The following is a 19,183-nucleotide window of genomic DNA, read 5'->3' as shown; positions in this document are numbered from 1 at the left end:
TTTTAAAAAAACACACACACATTCATTCAAGTCTGAGAGGTACATAATGGACAGGAGAATGTGAGGACTGCAGGTGCTGGAGGTCAGAGTCAAGACTGTGGTGCTGGAAAAGCACAGCAGGTCAAGCAGCATCTGAGGAGCAGGAGAATTGACGTTTTGGGAATAAGCCCTTCATCAGGAATTCACCTCCACATAATGGACAGTTCACATCTCCACCTTCCCTCATGATGCAGTGGTCTGCTCAGGAAAGCTGCACAAAGTCTCTTCTCAACCTGCTGTTGAAAATGAGACACAATGCTTGGACGTGATATGCTGACTGAAGCCTTAAACATTCCCTAAACCTACGACAATGCAATATTAGTGCCTTGTTTCACTGAGTGATGCTATTTCCAGTAGAACCTCTGCTGTGTAGATTCGGAAAATTGTATCAGACATAGATTCCAGGCATATAACCATATGGCTATGGAACACTGAGCATGGATTATTGAGCAACAGAAAAGGTTAAGTACTGCAAACATAACACAATCCATATGTAGTTTGCTCAAAGTAGGGCTACTTGCCAGAAGACCAACAGAAGGCTTACACAATAAAAGGAAGTCCAAACCAACTTTACAGCCTGGAAATGAGTTTTAATTAGATTTTCTCTGGCAGCTCACGTGCAGTGAAGCATTGCTCTGTCATGTTCTTGTGAATGTCCCTCCTGATCAATGGCCACATTCTCAATTTCAGCTTCATCCTCAGATATTTTGTCAATTCCCCATTTTGTCTGCATTCAGGAGCTCCAACTTCTGTCATCTCTGTTGTGAAGGGTGCAGAATGCCACAATGATGTGGCACAACCTTTCAGGCATTAAAATGTCATCTTAAGGAGACCAAAGATGTGTTTCCCTAATGGAAAGTATGGGCAGCATTGCATCATCATTCCATGCCAGTCTGAATGTTTTGTAGAAGTGTCATCAGCCATGTTTGGAGAGCATAGCCCTTGACTCCAAACAGCAATCTGTGTATGTCCCAAGGACCTTAGAAGGAGACACTAACTTGCGTGTGCTCTGGCATGTAGATATCATGTCAACTCCCAGGATATCTGGCACAGACATCCAAAACTTGCCATTGATGATCAAATTGAACTTGAACATAGATGGAATGGAATGGAATGGAATCCCGCCTCAGGCAACTATTTGTGTGGAGTTTGCACATTCTCCCCGTGTCTATGTGGGTTTCCTCCGGGTGCTCTGGTTTCCTCCCACAGTCCAAAAATGTGCAGGTCAGGTGAATTGGCCATGCTAAATTGCCCGTAGTATTAGGTGAAGGGGTAAATGTAGAGGAATGGGTCTGGGTGGGTTGCTTTTTGGAGAGTCAGTGTGGACTTGTTGGGCCGAAGGGCCTGTTTCCAAACTGTAAGTAATCTATTCTATGAGCTGGAAGACTACTCTGCTAAAGAACACTACAAGTTGGTGATAAGATAGGTTCAAAGCAATGAGTGCATTGTATAGCTGTTGTCCTTCAACTTGGAGAAACCAGCATTGGTGGAGAATCTCACTGGCTGAGCTGCCTCACTCTCCCAAAGGGGAAGGATATGAATAGCTGGGATCTGGAGAAAATGGCATCAGTGACATCCTGAGAACATGTATAGGTCAAGGATAGGAAAATGTCACATTGGTCCCCAGTTAGTCCCTGAAATGAGCTGCTAGCAGAGAAATTCACAGCAGCTATAACCTTAATGGCCATCAGAATGGGTTTGCCACCCAGTCCTTGTCAAGCCAAGTTCTACTGTAGCAGGTGACACAGGTCAGTGATGCTGGTCTAAGGCATTAATGAGGGACCATCACCAATGACCAAGGAGTCCAGAACCAGGGGTGACAGTCTAAGAATACAAGGTAGGCCATTTAGGATGGAGTCGAGAAGATATTTCTTCAGCCAGAATGTGGTGAGCTGGTGGAATTCTTTGTCACAGAAAGCAGTTGAGGCCAAAACATTGAATATTTTCAAGAAGGATATTGACATAATTACTGGATTAAAGGGATCAATGGGTATAGAGGGTGAAAGCGGGAACAAGGTTATAAGTTGGATAGTCAGCCCATGATCAGACTGAACGGTGGAGCAGGCTCGAAGAGCCAAATGGCCTACACATGCTCATATTTTCTATGTTTCTAAGTATCAGATGATGTTCAAACTGGGGAAGAAGAATACACAAATAAATATAGGTTTCACATACTGATGTTCCAGGGAAGCAGCTGAAATTGAGCATTGTAAAAACAGAAGGTCAAGCATTTGATGAGCATGTTTTATCAAGTTTGAGTCTAAGTGGATGGATTAAGATAGGCCTTTTACTGTCCTTACGTCTTTCAGTAATAGATTTGATGTCAAAGTGCATCCAAAACTAGAAGTAATGACCAATTATACTGCAATTTGAGAAGTGCACTTTTTAAAAAAATTCATTTGTGTGATTTAGACATCGCTGGCTGGCCAGCATTGATAGCCCATTCCTATTTGCTCTTGAGGTGGAGGTGAGTTGCCTTCTTGAATCGCTGCAGTCCACTTACTATGAGTTGACCCACAATGCCAGTAGGGAGGGAATTCCAGAAATTTGACCCAATGACTGCGAAGGAATAGTGGTATATTTCCAAGTCAGTGTGGTGAGTGGCTTGGAGGGGAACTTGCAGCTGGTGGTGTTCCCAAGTACCTGCTGCCCTTGTCCGTCAAGATGGAAGTGGTCGTAGGTTTGGAAGGTGTTGTCTAGGGATCTTTGGTGAATGTCTGCTGTGTAGCTTGTAGATAGTACACACTGCTGCTACTGAGCGCCGGTGGTGGAAGGATTGAATATCTGTAGACGTGGTGCCAATCAAGCGGGCTGCTTTGACATGAATGATGCCAAGCTTCTTGAGTGTTATTGGATTGTACCCATCCAGGCAAGTGGGGAGTATTCCATCACAATCCTGACTTATGCCTTGTTGATGATGGATACTCTTTGGAGTATCAGGAGGTGAGTTACGCGCCGCAGTATCCCTAGTCTCTGACCTGCTCTTGTAGCCATTGTTTTTATGTGATGAGTCCAGTTGAGTTTCTGGTCAATGGTAACCGCAAGGATGTTGACACTGGGGTGATGGTAATACAATTGAATGTCAAGGGCTGGTGATTAGAGTGTCTCTTATCGATGATGGTCATTGTCTAGCATTTGTGTAGTGTGAATGTTACTTGCCTCTTGTCGGCCCAAGCCTGGATATTGTCCAGATCTTGTTGCATTTGAGCACAGACAGCTTCAGTATCTGAGGAGTCATAAATGCTGCTGAATACTGTGCAATCATTGGCAAACATCTCCATTTCTGGCCTTATGAAAGAGTGAAGGTCATTGATGAAGCAGCTGAAGATTGTTGGGCCTAGGACACTACCCTAAGGGACTCCTGCAGTGATATCCTGGAGCTGAGATGACTGGCCTTCCGCAGCCACAACCATCTTCCTTTGTGCCAGGTATGACTCTAACCAGCGGAGTGTTTGCCCCCTGATACCCACTGACTCCAGCTTTGCCAGGGTTCCTGGATGCCACACTCAGTCAAATGCAGCCTCGATGTCAAGGACTGTCACTCTCACTCTCACCTCTGGAATTCAGCTCTTTTGTCCATGTTTGAACCAAGGCTGTAATGTGATCAGGAGCTGAGTGACCCTGGCGAAACCCAAACTTGGCGTCACTGAGCAGGTTGTTGCTGAGCAGGTGCTGTTTGATAGCCCTGTCAATGACCCCTTCCATCACTTTACTGATGATGGAGAGTTTGTTGATTGCTCCACAATTGGCAAGGTTGAATTTATCCTGCTTTTTGTGTTACAGGACATACCTGGGCAATTTTCCACATTGTCAGGTAGATGCCAGTGTTGTAACTATACTGGAAGACCTTGGCTAGAGAAGCGCAAGTTCTGGAACACACATCTTTGGTACTATGGCTGGAATGTTATCAGGGCCCATTGCGTTTGCAGTATCCAGTATCTCCAGCCATTTCTTGATATCATGTGGAGTGAATCGAATTGGCTGGAGATTGGTATCTGTGATGCTGGGGACACTGGAGGAGCCCAAGATGGATTATCCACTCGGTACTTCTGACTGAAGATTGTGGTGAATGCATCAGCCTTATCCTTTGCACTGATGTCCTGGGCTCCTCCATCATTGAGGATGGAGATATTTGTGGAGCCTCCTCCTCCAGTGAGTTGTTTAATTGTCCACTACCATTCACGACTGGATGCAGAAGGACTGCAGAACTTAGATCTGGTCCATTGGTTGTGGGATCACCTAGCTCTGCCTATCACTTGCTGTTTATGCTGTTTGGCACACAAGTAGTCCTGATTGGTAGCTTCACCAGGTTAGTACCTCATTTTTAGGTATGCCTGATGCTGCTCCTGGCATACCCTCCTGCACTCTCCATTGAACCAGGGTTGATTCCCTGGCTTGATGGTCATGGTTGAGTGGGGGATATGCCAGATTAACTGCTGAAATGCTATTACATTTCTTTAAAAACAAATCCAAGGTGTGCTGAGAAAGCAGCAGAACAGAGTTGAAGCTAAAGATCAAACATGATCAGATTGGACAGGCTTGAAGATAAAGTTCCCCTTTCGCATATTCTGCAAAAAAACGTATTCCAAGAGACTTGGATCTGAAATTACTAATAAAAACTATTCCATTGCAATGGAAAATAAGACTCTAACCTATAGAGTGATAGAATGCACAATTGGCATAATGGTGCAATAATTTCTGCATCAGCAATACAATGACTCAACATTATTGTCCATGTCCAATAACAGAAAGTCTTTATATACCTATCATTCAATTTAAAAACAGGATTTATCACTGCAGGAGCAATTTTACTGAGACCTGAGCATAGTTAGGCTTATTTAGAGACATGAGGAAAGAAAAAGTGATAATTCAATGAAAAGAAATTAACCCACACTAAATATTTGAAATTACATTGCGATACGTTAATTCAATTGAGCAATGTGGCTTATTGTGGACCAATACTGTTACCTGGAAATACGATGTCATGAAGGTGTTATCCACAACCAGTATGATGTCTCCATGTTTGTGTGCAGTTTCTGCACAAGCTTTGATGTCAATAACTTTCATCATAGGATTAGTAGGAGTCTCAATCCAAACAAGCTGTGAAAAGAACCATAAACAAGTTAGTGATAGGGATTTCTTCATAGGGGCACTCTGAGGGAAGTGAAAATAAAGTAATGCAGGCTGTTGTTTTCTTAAAGTTCATGACCATAAAAGTGGACATGGCACCATATTTAGATTGGTCCGTGACAGTCTTGAACATGGTTGGTTTAGGATGAAAATGGTTGTTTGGAATTGGGAGTGTGGTGTGCATTTGCCTGATGATTAGCTACTGTGGCTATCATTATCAGGTTTATTCCTGCATTTCAGTATTTTGCTGCCAGAAGGAGATTTGCTTGTCTTTCTGTCTTGGTGACAGTAAGGTAAACTAAGCACCTATGGCTATTCCCTCATCCCAATGCTCTGAAATGTCAAATGAAAACTCTTGATTATAGTGCAATAAAATAAAGAACTGTAGATGATGGAGATCTGAAACAAAAACAGAAATTGTTGTAGAACCACAGCAGGTCTGGCAGCATTGATGGGGAGAAAGCAGAGTCTGCACCTGACTTAAGACTGTTAATTCTGTTTTCTCCCCACATATGCTGCCAGACCTGTTGAGTTTCTCCAGCAATTTCTGTCTCAGTATAGTACATCTTGTCCACCCATATACTGTGTACATTTCAGTATAATCAGGCAAAGTCTCGCCAATGTGGTTCTTTCTTGTACATGTTGGAAACTATGAAAGACCAAGTCCTCCTTTCATTTGCATTACCCCTGAACAGCCTTTGGGAGATTACTGTGGCAACATTACTCAAGGAAAAATGGAGAATATATTTTGAAGAAGCCTCAGTGATTTCCATGCAACATTCCTTATTCCACCATCTTAACCCTATACTGATGCTGATTGACAAAACATTGTCAATTTTCTTCCACCATCTCAAAGCAACTACTAGAATGAATTAGTAATGTTTCTTCTGAAGATAAGATGTATCTTTCCTGGAATTTCCAGCATCTTCCAGCCTTACCTTCAGTGTTCCAGTTTAATGGGTTTTTTTAGTTTATGACCAGTAGATTTCGCAAGCTATCAAATTCCAGCTCTGAGCAATTTGACTAATCCCCAGGAGTGTACTTTTCACTGCTTCAAGGCTCTAAGACTGGTACTGTTCAGTTCTCCCAGCATGCATGTGAGGCTGCTTAGCTTTGTTATCATTAGCACACATCTCAGAGAAACAGCCGTGGGTCAAACACTACCCCAGGAATCTTTCCAACCTCAAACTCTGAAAAACAACTAATTCCAAGATAACTCCCCTCCCTTCAGTGATTCTAAACTGGAGCAGTCCATCCCATTGCTACAAATCTCAGCATCCTTATCATGATATTGTCAGATTTGAGACCGCTTCCCAGCTCTGCTAAGTTTATTCCAACCCCCTCAGACTATTAACAGGACACCCTTGTACTGCTGAGATCTTAGGTCTCATGTTTTCATTCCAGTGCTCTCAATTTCCAAATATGCACTTCCAATAACATATGTCTTGCCAATCCATCATGCTGTGTACCCAAAGGCATTTTGATACTTTGAAAATTTCCATCCGGCTTTGAAAATGCCTTCTACCTTGGCTCATGAAAACATATGTTACCAGTTGTACTGTGCAACAGTGTGTGGAGGTCAACATTGGGAGGAACATGGAGTAGAAGGGAGAAGAATTCTGCCCAAGGATATCATTGCTGGGGCTTGCACTGAACTCTTTAGAAACAATTACAATTTAAGTTAAACAGAAATACAGACACGTGGATCTGTAAGCATAGTTTTCCTATGTGTAGCCTCCCCAGGATACAAATTGTTGATGTGCAACCGGATAGAGCCTCTGCCAAGAGCAGGAAACAACCACCTAAGTGTGGCCTTGCATAGCCATGGTGGGATTGATCAGGCACTGAGCTCCAATTAGATGACCTCATTTAAGATATTACTTTATATGCCAAGGGACCATGGTGAGAACATGGTAGCCCACAATGACATTATAGTTGTAGCCATGGGAAGAACCACAGGATTTCATTGGTGGAGTGACTGCCTGATTACAAGTTCCTGCACATGGGATCTCACGAACGACTGGTGTTGTGAGCATATGCTATTGTGCAAAAAAGTTAATAAAGATTTCCACATTAATTGGAAATTGTATCCAAAGTTTGCTTCATATTGTACCCACCTAGCGCATGGGCTTGGAACTTTAGAAGGTGATGAGAGCCCTGTTAAAGATTGTTCATGGATTTTTCCTGACCACGAGGGGATCACAGAAGATAAAGAAATGAGAAAACAAACTTTGGGTGGGTCTGTCACAGAATGTGTGGCAGGGAAATTGTCTCTAAAACAGGGATGGGTACAGGTTGGGTCCTGAAACCTGTACATAAGGCTACACAGTGGACAAATGGGATCTCCCTGTTGGCCAGGTTTGGGAACGGCAGTTTGGGTTATGATATATCAGCAGCAAGGCAGAAGGAATTAAGGTGGTAAAGTTTTAACCAGGAGCTTACATAAGGTGAGAATTGGAGAAAAATTGCAACGGCAGGGTGGAATAGTATGTGTGGTGGTAGCATTCTCAGAATCCAGGGGTGACAAGAACAAACAGAGTTAGAATCATTTCCCATCTACAACCTCCGAGAGTCAGGCATGTGCTGTGAGGAATTAGTCATGATAAAGAAGCCCCGATAAAGAGTGGGAGAGTTTGCATTTTAAAAAGTAAAACAAAAAAATAGTGAAACCATTCATGTAATTTATTTACTTTTTAGATTAGATTACTTACAGTGTGGAAACAGGCCCTTCGGCTCAACAAGTCCACACCGACCCACCGAAGCGTAACCCACCCAGACCCATTCCCCTACATCTAACACTACGGGCAATTTAGCATGGCCAATTCACCTAACCTGCACATTTTGGGACTGTGGAAGGAAACCTGAGCAAACCCACGCAGACACAGGGAGAATATGCAAACTCCACACAGAGAGTCGCCTGAGGCGGGAATTGAACCCGGGTCTCTGGCACTGGGAGGCAGCAGTGCTAACCACTGTGCCACCGTGCCGCCCAGACCTTTCTTGATTCTGATTGGAGTTCTGTCTTGGTTTTAAGTTGTTAAGACAAATGTTGAAAGAATTGTCAATGCAACGAAGGCTTCCAATGATAATCTCTGGGTCTTAGATTTAATGAATTCTTTCGTCCACTGAATTTATAATTTATTAAAGGAGGTTAGATTTCTCGGGTGCATGGAAATATGGAAATGTGATGATTGCCTTTTTTAGTGCTTCTCACTTTGCATTTCCTCGGAGGCATCTAATTTGCATCTCTTTTTAGTACACAGCTACTTCAGTGCTAGGTTGCAGACTGTCACACCGTGTCGCTTCTGTTGCTTTTCAGCACAGAGGCAGATTGTCAGAGTTTAGAGAGCTGAACAGTGAAGGGAGTGGATCTGGTGATGTATGGTACTTTACCAATATCACATGCCTGCAGCATGTGCCAGCCACTTACTTTGCAAACATCCTGTTTTTGCTTCAAGCAAATGGCCATGCCTGAAGGTGAAGTGCAGTCAATTCCTTTATGGCATCAAGGGGTCTATCAGAGGACAGGGATAAACATGATGTCTTATTGATCAACTTCTACCCACTCAACGTAGCAACCTTGGTTGCATAATGTACATTTGAACAAAGTGACATACCGCAGTTGCTGTGAATCACTGGAGGCTCACTTCTGAATCTCACTCAGCAAAACATTTTGGTGCAGTTTACAGATGAAGAAGTAGTAAATGGGGGCTTTAATTTAGTTAAGTGAGTAGTCAGGTGATGATGCAAAACAATGCAAGGGGAGGTGCATTTGAATCAGTCTATTCTTACTCTGTACTAGATAACGCCAGTCCTATGACGCATCTATTTCAGCTGCCCAAGCCAATTAAGTCATTCCATGTCAATCAGATGAAGCTTCTCCAATGATAAGTACAGATTTGAAGGCAAATGGTTCTGGTGGCTATGTTGCTCTGTGACCCTGTCATCCAAGATTGCAATGGAGTTCCAATCCCAAACCAGGGTGGGTATTGTAGATGAAGCTCCTACAAGTCACAGCAGGTGAAGTCACTTGAACTTCAGAATACTTTTCCTGGATGGAACATTAGATGAAACATCATCACATAGACGAGTAAAGGGATAGGAGAGCCAGATGTGATCCTGATGATAATATCATAAATATTCGGTGTCTAATTATAACAAAATTATAATTATAATATAATTAAGACTAAAACTGCTCACAATCCAGTTCCTATGTTTTTCTTTTTCTCTTACAGAAGATGGAGATAAAAGTGATGATCCTATGAATGTTAACCGATATCTAGTGCAACAAATAGACTGTTAATATTTTCACGACTGGTTCTATATTGTGATGTACACCATAAGATAGTGTTAGTAATGATTAGTTTAACAGACGTGAAACTAGCCTGGTGCTGCAAACATTGTCAAATTGAATGCTGCATCATGATTTGAGGGAATGCTCAGAACACACTAGCACCAGATTGCATTTGATAACTGAGGATGCTAAGATGTACAGGAATTCCAGGAATTAAACATATAATTTCACTCACAGAGGAGGTTATGACATAGCTTCATTAATAGTGATGCAACTAACACCAGGACATCACTTGGTAGGTCTTTAGATACTTTAGATAAATCAGTAAAGTTCATAGAACTAGGTTGAAGAAAATATTAAATGGAGGGAATAATGTGGAATATAATGAATTTGAGTAAGATTCAATTGTGACTGTTCACTTGGAAGTTGTATTGAAGGAATTGGACAAGCATGCTCAAGCAGGAAGGGAATTCTAAAGGAGGATAGCTCTTCAGAAGCTGCCGAAAACGATACCTGCACAAATATGATTCTTGGTTGGCAGGACAGGCCTGTGAATACCTTCAAAGGATATTGCCTTCTTGGCTTGAAGCTAGTTAATAACCGACAGCGGAGATCTGCAAAATCAGAGGACTGGTACAGGTGCTGAGACAGGAGTATCATTTAGGTGACAGTAACATGAACATGCTAGAATTTATTGAACATTGTACTATTCTAAAGAAAGGCAAAAGCCTAATCTTCATTTTATATATGAAAACATGGAGGTAGAAAATTAGGGTCACGTGTCACATTATGACCAATGCCCTGAATTTGCAGCACAAGTCAACAGGGTCTCTTAGGCAGCCGAGGATTTATCTGGGTGCCCACAGAAAGAGGGCACTTTTGTTTGCCTATCTGATCAAAATGAAAATGCTGCACCTTCCTGTGGGGTCACTTGGTATCAGGAAGAACCTAATTATATGATAATGGTTACCCAGAGAGTAGAGTCCCTTACTTGGGCAGCACGAAGAAGAAGGGAGGATATTGTGTCTCCCACTGAGTGACCATCCATTGCCATCCTTCACCCATTCTCTCCCAATCTTCTCTCTTCCATTATTTAATCTCCCTGGCTTTAACAATGGGTATCCCTCTATCCCTCAATCATGCTTGCTCTTTGTTATCCTCAGGGAGCACTAATTTTTTTATCAAATTAAATTTCAAAGTTTTTAGACTTCTCTGAACATCAAAATGATGATTTTACGTGGGACTAAGTCAGAATTCCAGTTACTTTGTCTATTTCATTGCTTAGTTTCTTATACTTGAAAGTGATAATAGTCATCAAGCTTCCCCCACTCTGTAGTTGCTAGCTGACCCCCTGTGCCTAGCCTTTCTCAGCTTCTGTCTAGTTCCATGCAACTGGAGGCTGAAGTATGTCTCTATGGTTGGATCTTATGGTGATCTCCAACTATGCCAAATAATCTTGCATATCTACTCTAGCTTCACTCGTGTAGAACGTCCTCCATCAGTGCACTCAATAATATTTTATACTAACTCCACAACTTCACAAGCCTCTTCCGTCATTTTTCGAACCTGGAAAGATATTAGCTCTCATGCTAACATTTCTGTCCTGGACATACTCCAGTATTCCAGTGAAACCCAGTGTAAACTAAAATAGCACTTCAATTTCCACTTAGGCACTTTACAGCCTTCAGGACTTAACACTGAGTTCAACAACTTCAGTCCATGAATTCTGTCCCCTCTTCTGACTCCCTCAGAAATCCCACCACCCTACACATGATCCTTATTTGCTTTCAGCAAAGCAGACCCATTTTGTGCTATTAAATGCCGACCATTAACACATTCTTCATCAATACCTCTTCTCTGCCACCATTAGCACTCTGTTTGCTTTTTGGTTTAGATACCTTTCCCATCTGTTACACATGCACATCCTATTTTTTTAAAGTCCCTTTATGACCTTACACTTTCCTATATCTAACCTTTTCCAGAACTGTAATTGTTCTGAGCTCCTGGCATCTCAAATTCCTCAATTTTAACCCGTCCATCAATGGTTGCCTCAAAGTCTGAAATTAGCTCCCAAAAGTTCTCTTTTTTTCCTACACCATGCTCCGTAAAACCTTCCTCTTACCAACCTTTTGGTCAACAGCCCTAAAATCAGCTGATGTAGCTTGTTGTCAGATAATTCTCCTGAGGAGCACCGTAATGTTTTGCTTCAGTAAAGGTGCTGTAAAAATAAAAGTCCCGGCATTGTACTGATCATATCTCAAATGGCGCATCAAGGTTTGGCCAATCTGGATTAATTATGTCATGATGTGGGTCTGAAACAATGTATTAGACAATATCAGGAAGAAGGAGCTTCAGTTACAAGGAACAATTAACATTTTTCTTGTCAGATAAAAGCCTTCCTAAGGTCTGCATCAAAGGCAGGATCAATGTCATTCCTGTCCCTACTTTCCAAGCAATTTGTCATGCCAAATCAAAAACAATTCAATAGGTGCTGGTTACTGTCCAGGCGAGATAAGGATGGCTGACTTCCTTCTCTGAACTAAAATTAATGCAACGGTTGTGTTTCTTTTCAAATTTCAGTCTGACAGGCTCGTGGTCACCTTTATTGAAAGCAACTTTTCATTTCCATATTGAGAAATCAAATTCTCAAATTGTAATGATGGAATTTGAAATTCAGTTCATAGATGAGTTCAAGCCTTTTAAGTGCTAGAAAACACAATCACTACACTTCTCATACTTTAACATGTGACATTGTGCAGAATAATGGAGGTTTGATTTTAAATTAGGTAGCTAAAGTTCAAAGTTCAGTGAACCAGTTATCAGAGGGTATAACTAGAAGATCATTCATCAATTAAGCAACGGGTGAAATGAGGAAACTTTATTTATAAGAGTTAATATCAATTAGAAAGCCCTCCAACGATGATGAGAGTATACTCCTTAATTTGTGTTTTTAATAAATGTAGAAGCAATGCCAAAAGAAAGCTGTAAAAAGAATATGGAGAAAGACCAGGAAGAATGAGAATAAGTAGGTAATTCTGAACATCAGCACAAGCACAGAGTATTGTTTATGCTGCAATTTTGAAAAGTACGACCATGGTTTGGAGGTAAAGGACACAGCTCACCACAGAGTCTTACTTTTGTGTTTGGTTTAATAGCTGCATTCAGTGTCTTCATTGATGTACAGTCAACAAATGAGGTTTCCAAACCCATTTCAGATGCAACTCTGTGGAAATATTGGTTTGCACCTGAAATACAGAATGTTTCCAGCATCATTGTATTTTGTACCTATTAAAGATCTTATACTTCTTTATTCATTAAGTTGATGAATAGCCAGTCATTGACCCAAAAGTATAACATTCCATCGATTAACACTACATGTGCTCTTTCTGCAATCATACACATTTTCAGAACTGGTGTATTAGGTCAATGTCCAAATGATTTTCCTACCATTTTAAAAAAAAAATAAAGAATTGTCAAATCCACCCGCCTCCACTTTGAAATCCAAATCCCAAATTTATAAATAGACCTTTCACCACAATATTTTAAATTGAGAGTCAGATAGCTCAGATGACTGGTTTGCAATGCAGAGTAATATCATCAGTGCGGGTTCAATTCCCATACAAGCTGAGGACACCTTGAGGTCCCACATTCTCAACCTTTCCCCTTGTCTGAGGCAGGACCCTCAGGATGACGTCACCAGCAATTTCCTTCCTTTAGTGAGAGAGCAACCCTATGGCAACTTTACCTTTTACAAAACAACCCACCACTGGTGTTCTTGGTATCTCAGTTGGCAAGATTAAAGAGGGAATTTAATGGATATTTTTCCTATTTAAATTGTCTGCCCATGTGGTTTATCCCAGTTAATAGAGTAAGAATTCCTTTCTGTTCTTGTATTAACTTCAGCCAATGCAAACTCTACCTCCATGTACATCTTTCATGCAAATGATGTTATCGCCAGACTTCAACAGATGTGCAATTGTCATCATAGCTGCAGAGCCAGATGCAAATGCTAAACCTATAGGAAGAAAGAAAAATCATTGAGTTGCCAGATAGGTTGAAATGCAATATTGGACAATTTAGTATGATCACATAGGATATGAGCACAGAATAGGCCACCTGACCTCGTAAGTTCATACTGGTGTCTAGGCTGCATATTTCCCTCCTTCAAGATTAAAAAGAGAAATATATCATTGGAATTCTCTCTTCCCCCTCTCCCATTCACTTGGCTAGCAACTCCTTAAATGCAACACTCCTCAAGCCCTTTTTTGTTCTCAAGCAGTCACCCAGCCTGTCAATCTTTTCCTGATACTATATCCATTCTTTTCTGCTATCAACTTATCAAAACTTCTCTACACCCTCACCACAGCTTCTATCATTCTAACCAAAGCTGGATGCCACATTCTATGTGTGATCTAACCAAGATTTGACGGAGGGTTAGCATAATTCCCCTAACTTTTCATTTTCATTTCTATCCTGCTATAGCTCAGTGCATTTTAAATTGACTTTTCTAACCCTATGTAATCAAGTGTAACCATATAATACTTGTAGTATTTGTTAAGAGATCCCTTTATACCTCTACCCGACCTAGAATTACACCTTCCAATTAATAACTGACCTCCCTATTCATCCTAGCAAAATGCTGACAGATAAATGTGCGATAGACATCACTTGCCAATTGTTTGCCCATTCTATAAATTTATTAGCTCCCTTTTACAATTAATTGCATTTTTTTCTTGATATTAACTAACATCATTCCAAATTTGGTGCCATTCTCAAATTTGGAAATTGTAACTTAGATTCCAAAAACTACACTGTAAATTTAAATTGTGAATGCCAGTGACCCCATTAGTGATTTCGGGAACCCTGCTTTCCAGATTCTGTTTCTCTGAATAATAATCCTTCACTTTGGCTCCCTGCTTCTCTATTGAAACAGTTAATAATCAATTCTGATGTTATCCATTGACTCTATATTCTCTGACATCATTCAGTAATCAATTCTGGGACAACTTATCAAAGATTGTTTGAAAATCCAGATAAATTACTTGTGCATTACCATTGTCTACTTTGTTATGCCCTCAAAGTCAAAAATGCTAGTCAACCAAGATTTTTCCTATGAAATGCATGATTAATCTTTTTTTGTTTCTACATATTCTTCTGTTCATTCTTTCAGTAGGGATTCCAAATTTTTTCCTTTATGGCTTAATGGACAAGAGCGATGTTCAGCATGGCAATGAGACACACAGACTAGAAAAGTCACAGGCTCAAGCTAACTAGTCGATAATTTAATGTTCTGTATTTCTTCTTGAAAATAGTACTTACATTAGTATCCATCAGTTTTCTTATCATGAATTATTAAATATGCGTGGTAATGTTTCTGCTATCTCTAGCAGAGATTATTTTAAAATATGTGGATGCAATTCACCCTGAACAGGCTTCATCCCCTACCTTAATTACATTTTTTCAATACATCCCTTCTTGTTAATTCAAAATGCATATACTTCATTTAGTTACTCAACATCATATCCCTCTGCTCTATCTATCTGATATTCTAACGCTAAATAATTATTTAATATTTTTGCCATTGCTTTATCGTAGCCTGTAGCATTATCTGGTTATCTCTTTAATGATCCGATTCCCAACCATTGTCTTCCTTTTTAAAAGATTGACATGCCTGTAAGATAGCTAGTTTGCTATTTTGTTTTATGTGTTAATTTACTTCCATAGGCTGTCTTTGCCTTCCTCATTTCTTTTATCACTTTTCTCCTATTGCATTCTCTCTGTTAGCATGTATTTTTCTGCTCTAGATGCATTATACAGAAAGAGGATCTTTAAATGATGCAGTGATGCAATTAGCATCCTTTCCCCTGTTAAAAATTATATTCAAATACTTATCTATAAAACTGGAATATACTTCCTTTATGGCTTAATGGACAAGAGCGATGTTCAGCATGGCAATGAGACACACAGACTAGAAAATTCACAGGCTCAAGCTCTGCACTGTATGAAGTAAACTCCCAACAAGGTACCAACTCCAGCATTACACTTGGCAAAATCTGTACATAAAAGGAAGAAATACTAGAGGGCATAGGTTTAGGGTGAGAGAGGAAAGAGATAAATGTGACCTAACAGGCAACTTTTTCACACATGTATGGAATGAGCTGCCACAGGAAGTGGTGGAGATTGGTACAATTACAGCATTTAAAAAGCATCTGGATGGAGATATGAATAGGAAGGGTTTAGAGGAATATGGGCCAAGTGCTGGCAAATGGGACTACATTAGATTAGGACATGTGGTCAGCATGGATGGGTTGGACCAAAGGGTCGGTTTCCATGCTGTACATCTCTATGACTCCAAGAAAACAAATAGAAACAAACAATAGAAGAAGTGGTAGAAGTGGATACAATAACAATATTTAACAGGTGTCTTGGCAGAGACATAAATAGGCAGGGAATAGGTGGTACGTTGAGTCAACAGGTTTTTAGAAAGCGTCATGTTAGAGCAGCCTTGGTGGGCCGAAAGGCCTCTTCTTGTGCTGTTCTTTGTTCTTCACACGTCATTCTGGAGGGCATTAAGTGCATACCCCCAAAACTGTTTACCAACCTGACACCTGGTACACTTCACCTCTGTGTTTACACAGTTTGGGCAGAATTTTGAAACACCATGAGGATTTATGGCATTCAAAAGATTGGGTGCTGTCATGCCTAATTTCATCCCCATCTAGCATATGATAGCAACAAAATTACACATATACAGTTTACCAAGACCTGGGATATGTATTTGTCTTGAGATAAAAGAAACACTTGTACAGCTTCCCCTGCAAAAATCAATAACATACAGATTCTGTCACCTACTGTATTTTGCTCCATCAACTGCTGCTACAGCTTTCTCTAAACTATTCAGTTTGAGGTTTCCACTGCAGCTGTAATTAAAGCCCTGTAGAAAAAACCAAGAGAGAGACTTTAGAAGTACAATAGATCCACAAAGAAGTCTTTACAGATGAAACAACATAATCCATGAACATATGTTGTTAAAAATGAGCAAACGCATTACTAGAAATTTCTCAACTGCTTATACAATTTAGTTTAAAAAGTACAAACATTTTTCACAAACATATTATCTATGTGCAGATGGAGAACCATTTGCTTTCTTGCAGGAAGCAATAAATTCTTGACCTTTCTCACTTTCATTTGCAGCAGGCAACCTGTGACTAACAATTTGCTGCCAGTTGTTGATGTCACCCTCGGAGAAATATAAGAGGTAACACCTGCAGAACCTACTGCCTCTTTCCTCCCAGCGGAGAATGCTTTGCTCCTATCCAGGTATATTCAGGATGCTGGATTACTCCACATGTGCATTTTGCCTGCGACATTTTAAGTATCAACTTGCTACAATATAAATATTATAAATAGTATAAATAAAATGGTGTTATCTGCTAAAATGTATGTCTTCAATTAGCGAGACAACAGTTAAACTTAATTATTAATTCAATAATCGCCACAATAAATTATCATTCGTCTTACTAATACGGTCTTTACTAATAGCGGCAATCACAACTGTGGCATCCTCTGCTCCCAGAGACTATCTCACCAAACATTCCCTTCCACTGAGTCAAAACCTTGGAATTCCCTCCATAATGACTTTGTGAGTCTGCCTACATCATATAGGCTTGCAGGGCTTCAAGAAGAAGCCGCTTGTGGGCGGCACGGTGGCACAGTGGTTAGCACTGCTGCTTCACAGTGCCAGAGACCCGGGTTCAATTCCCGCCTCAGGCGACTGACTGTGTGGAGTTTGCACCTTCTCCCCTTGTCTGAGTGGGTTTCCTCCGGGTGCTCCGGTTTCCTCCCACAGTCCAAAGACGTGCAGGTCAGGTGAATTGGCCATGCTAAATTGCCCGTAGTGTTAGGTAAGAGGTAAATGTAGGGGTATGGGTGGGTTGCGCTTCGGCGGGTCAGTGTGGACTTGTTGGGCCGAAGGGCCTGTTTCCACACTGTAATCTAATCTAATCTAATCTAAAACAGTTCCCCACCATCTTCTCAAGGGCAATGAGGGACAGGCAATAAATGCTGGCCTTGCCAGGGATGCCCCTCCTCAAGAGTGAATTAAAAATATCCACACCACCAAGGATCAAAAATCACTGGGTTTTTTTCTCTGGAACATGTACTCTAATAATTCTCTTCTAATCATGTGGTCATTGATAGACTAAATTGATGAAGCAATAGATGTCGATAGACACCCAACTGCAACGTTTATCTCTCACCAAAGTCATACCTTTAACAATGATTTGGAAAAGGAAGCACTATACCAAAGGAGGGAAAGAAACAAACTAACCAATTTCTCCAAAGTCTGAAGTGGTATGAAGTGCACAGAAACTAATAAACTTCCAAGCTTGTCATTTGAGGACACTGCGAGTTTTGAGAAGTTTTGTAGCTCAGGTTGAGGTTTTGGATGTAGGTTTGCTCGCTGAGCATGAAGGTTCATTTCCATTTGCTTGTTCACCATACTCGGTAACATCTTCAGTGGGCCTCAGGCAAAGCACTGCTGAAAATTCCTGCTTTCTATTTATATGTTTGGATTTCTTTGGGTTTGTGATGTCATTTCCTGTGGTGATGTTTTTCCTGTGGTGAAGTCACTTCCTGTTCTTTTTCTCAGGGGGTGATAGATGAGGTCTAACTCAATATGTTTGTTGATAGAATTCCGGTTGGAATGCCATACTTCTAGGTAAGGACACCATCAATGATATCTTAAATATATATATTTGTATTTCAACTATAATAATTACACACCCTATTAATTCATAATTTTCCCAAATATGTTTATTGACTCATGATATTTTTCAGGAGTAGCTCTCATTAAGAAAACAGGTGGCGATTCTTGTTATAACCTCATTGCCAATCACATTGTGAGAAACATGGGATAGGGTCATGACTCATATCAGCTACTATGACAGATCGCAACAAGTCTTAGTCAATTGTTACAAAGATATTTTGACAAGTGAGCAACTTTCCCACAGTATCATTAGCACACTGTTCAGCTTTATCCACCAAGTGACCCCTTTTGAGGATGATATTCCCCACGACTCTGCCACTTAGAGTCATAGAGTCAGAGAGATGTACAGCATCGGTCCAACCAGTCCATGCCGACCAGATAAACCAACCCAATCTAGTCCCACCTGCCAGTACCCGGCCCATACCCCTCCAAACCCTTCCTATTCATATACCCATCCAAATGCCTCTTAAATGTTGCAATTGTACCAGCCTCCACCACATCCTTTGGCAGCTCATTCCATACACGTACCACCCTCTGCATGAAAACGTTGCCCCTTAGGTCTCTTTTATATCTTTCCCCTCTCACCCTAAACCTATGCCTTCTAGTTCTGGACTCCAGGGAAAAGATTTTGTCTATTTATCCTGTCCATGCACCTCATAATTTTGTAAACCTCTATAAGGTCATCCCTCAGCCTCTGACGCTCCAGGGAAAACAGCCCTAGCCTGTTCAGCCTCTCCCTATAGCTCAGATTCTCCAACCCTGACAACATCCTTGTAAATCTCTTCGGAACCCTTTCAAGTTTCACAACATCTTTCTGATAGGAAGGAGACCAAAATTGCATGCAATATTTCAACAGTGGCCTAACCAATGTCCTGTACAGCCCCGCAACATGACCTCCCAACTCCTGTACTCAATACTCTGACCAATAAAGGAAAGCATACCAAACGCCGCCT

The 19,183-nt window shown here is 40.9% G+C and overlaps 1 protein-coding gene across 2 annotated transcripts in view; it reads right to left on the bottom strand.

The window, feature by feature from the left end:
• Positions 1-19,183, bottom strand: part of LOC122564433 (cystathionine gamma-lyase-like) — a 107,110-nt gene that overhangs the window by 32,617 nt on the left and 55,310 nt on the right. For both annotated transcript variants that reach the window (XM_043719280.1, XM_043719281.1), the window contains exons 2-5: positions 16,316-16,397; positions 13,383-13,478; positions 12,599-12,708; positions 5,008-5,139 (exon numbers count right to left, since the gene is read on the bottom strand). In XM_043719280.1, the coding sequence (XP_043575215.1) occupies positions 5,008-5,139; positions 12,599-12,708; positions 13,383-13,478; positions 16,316-16,397 (420 nt within the window). The remainder of the gene's footprint in view (positions 1-5,007; positions 5,140-12,598; positions 12,709-13,382; positions 13,479-16,315; positions 16,398-19,183) is intronic.

Source organism: Chiloscyllium plagiosum, chromosome 29, assembly GCF_004010195.1.
Source record: "Chiloscyllium plagiosum isolate BGI_BamShark_2017 chromosome 29, ASM401019v2, whole genome shotgun sequence".
Lineage (NCBI taxonomy): Eukaryota > Metazoa > Chordata > Chondrichthyes > Orectolobiformes > Hemiscylliidae > Chiloscyllium > Chiloscyllium plagiosum.
Note: the sequence above shows the minus strand (reverse complement) of the source record. Positions and strands in the feature narration are given on the sequence as shown.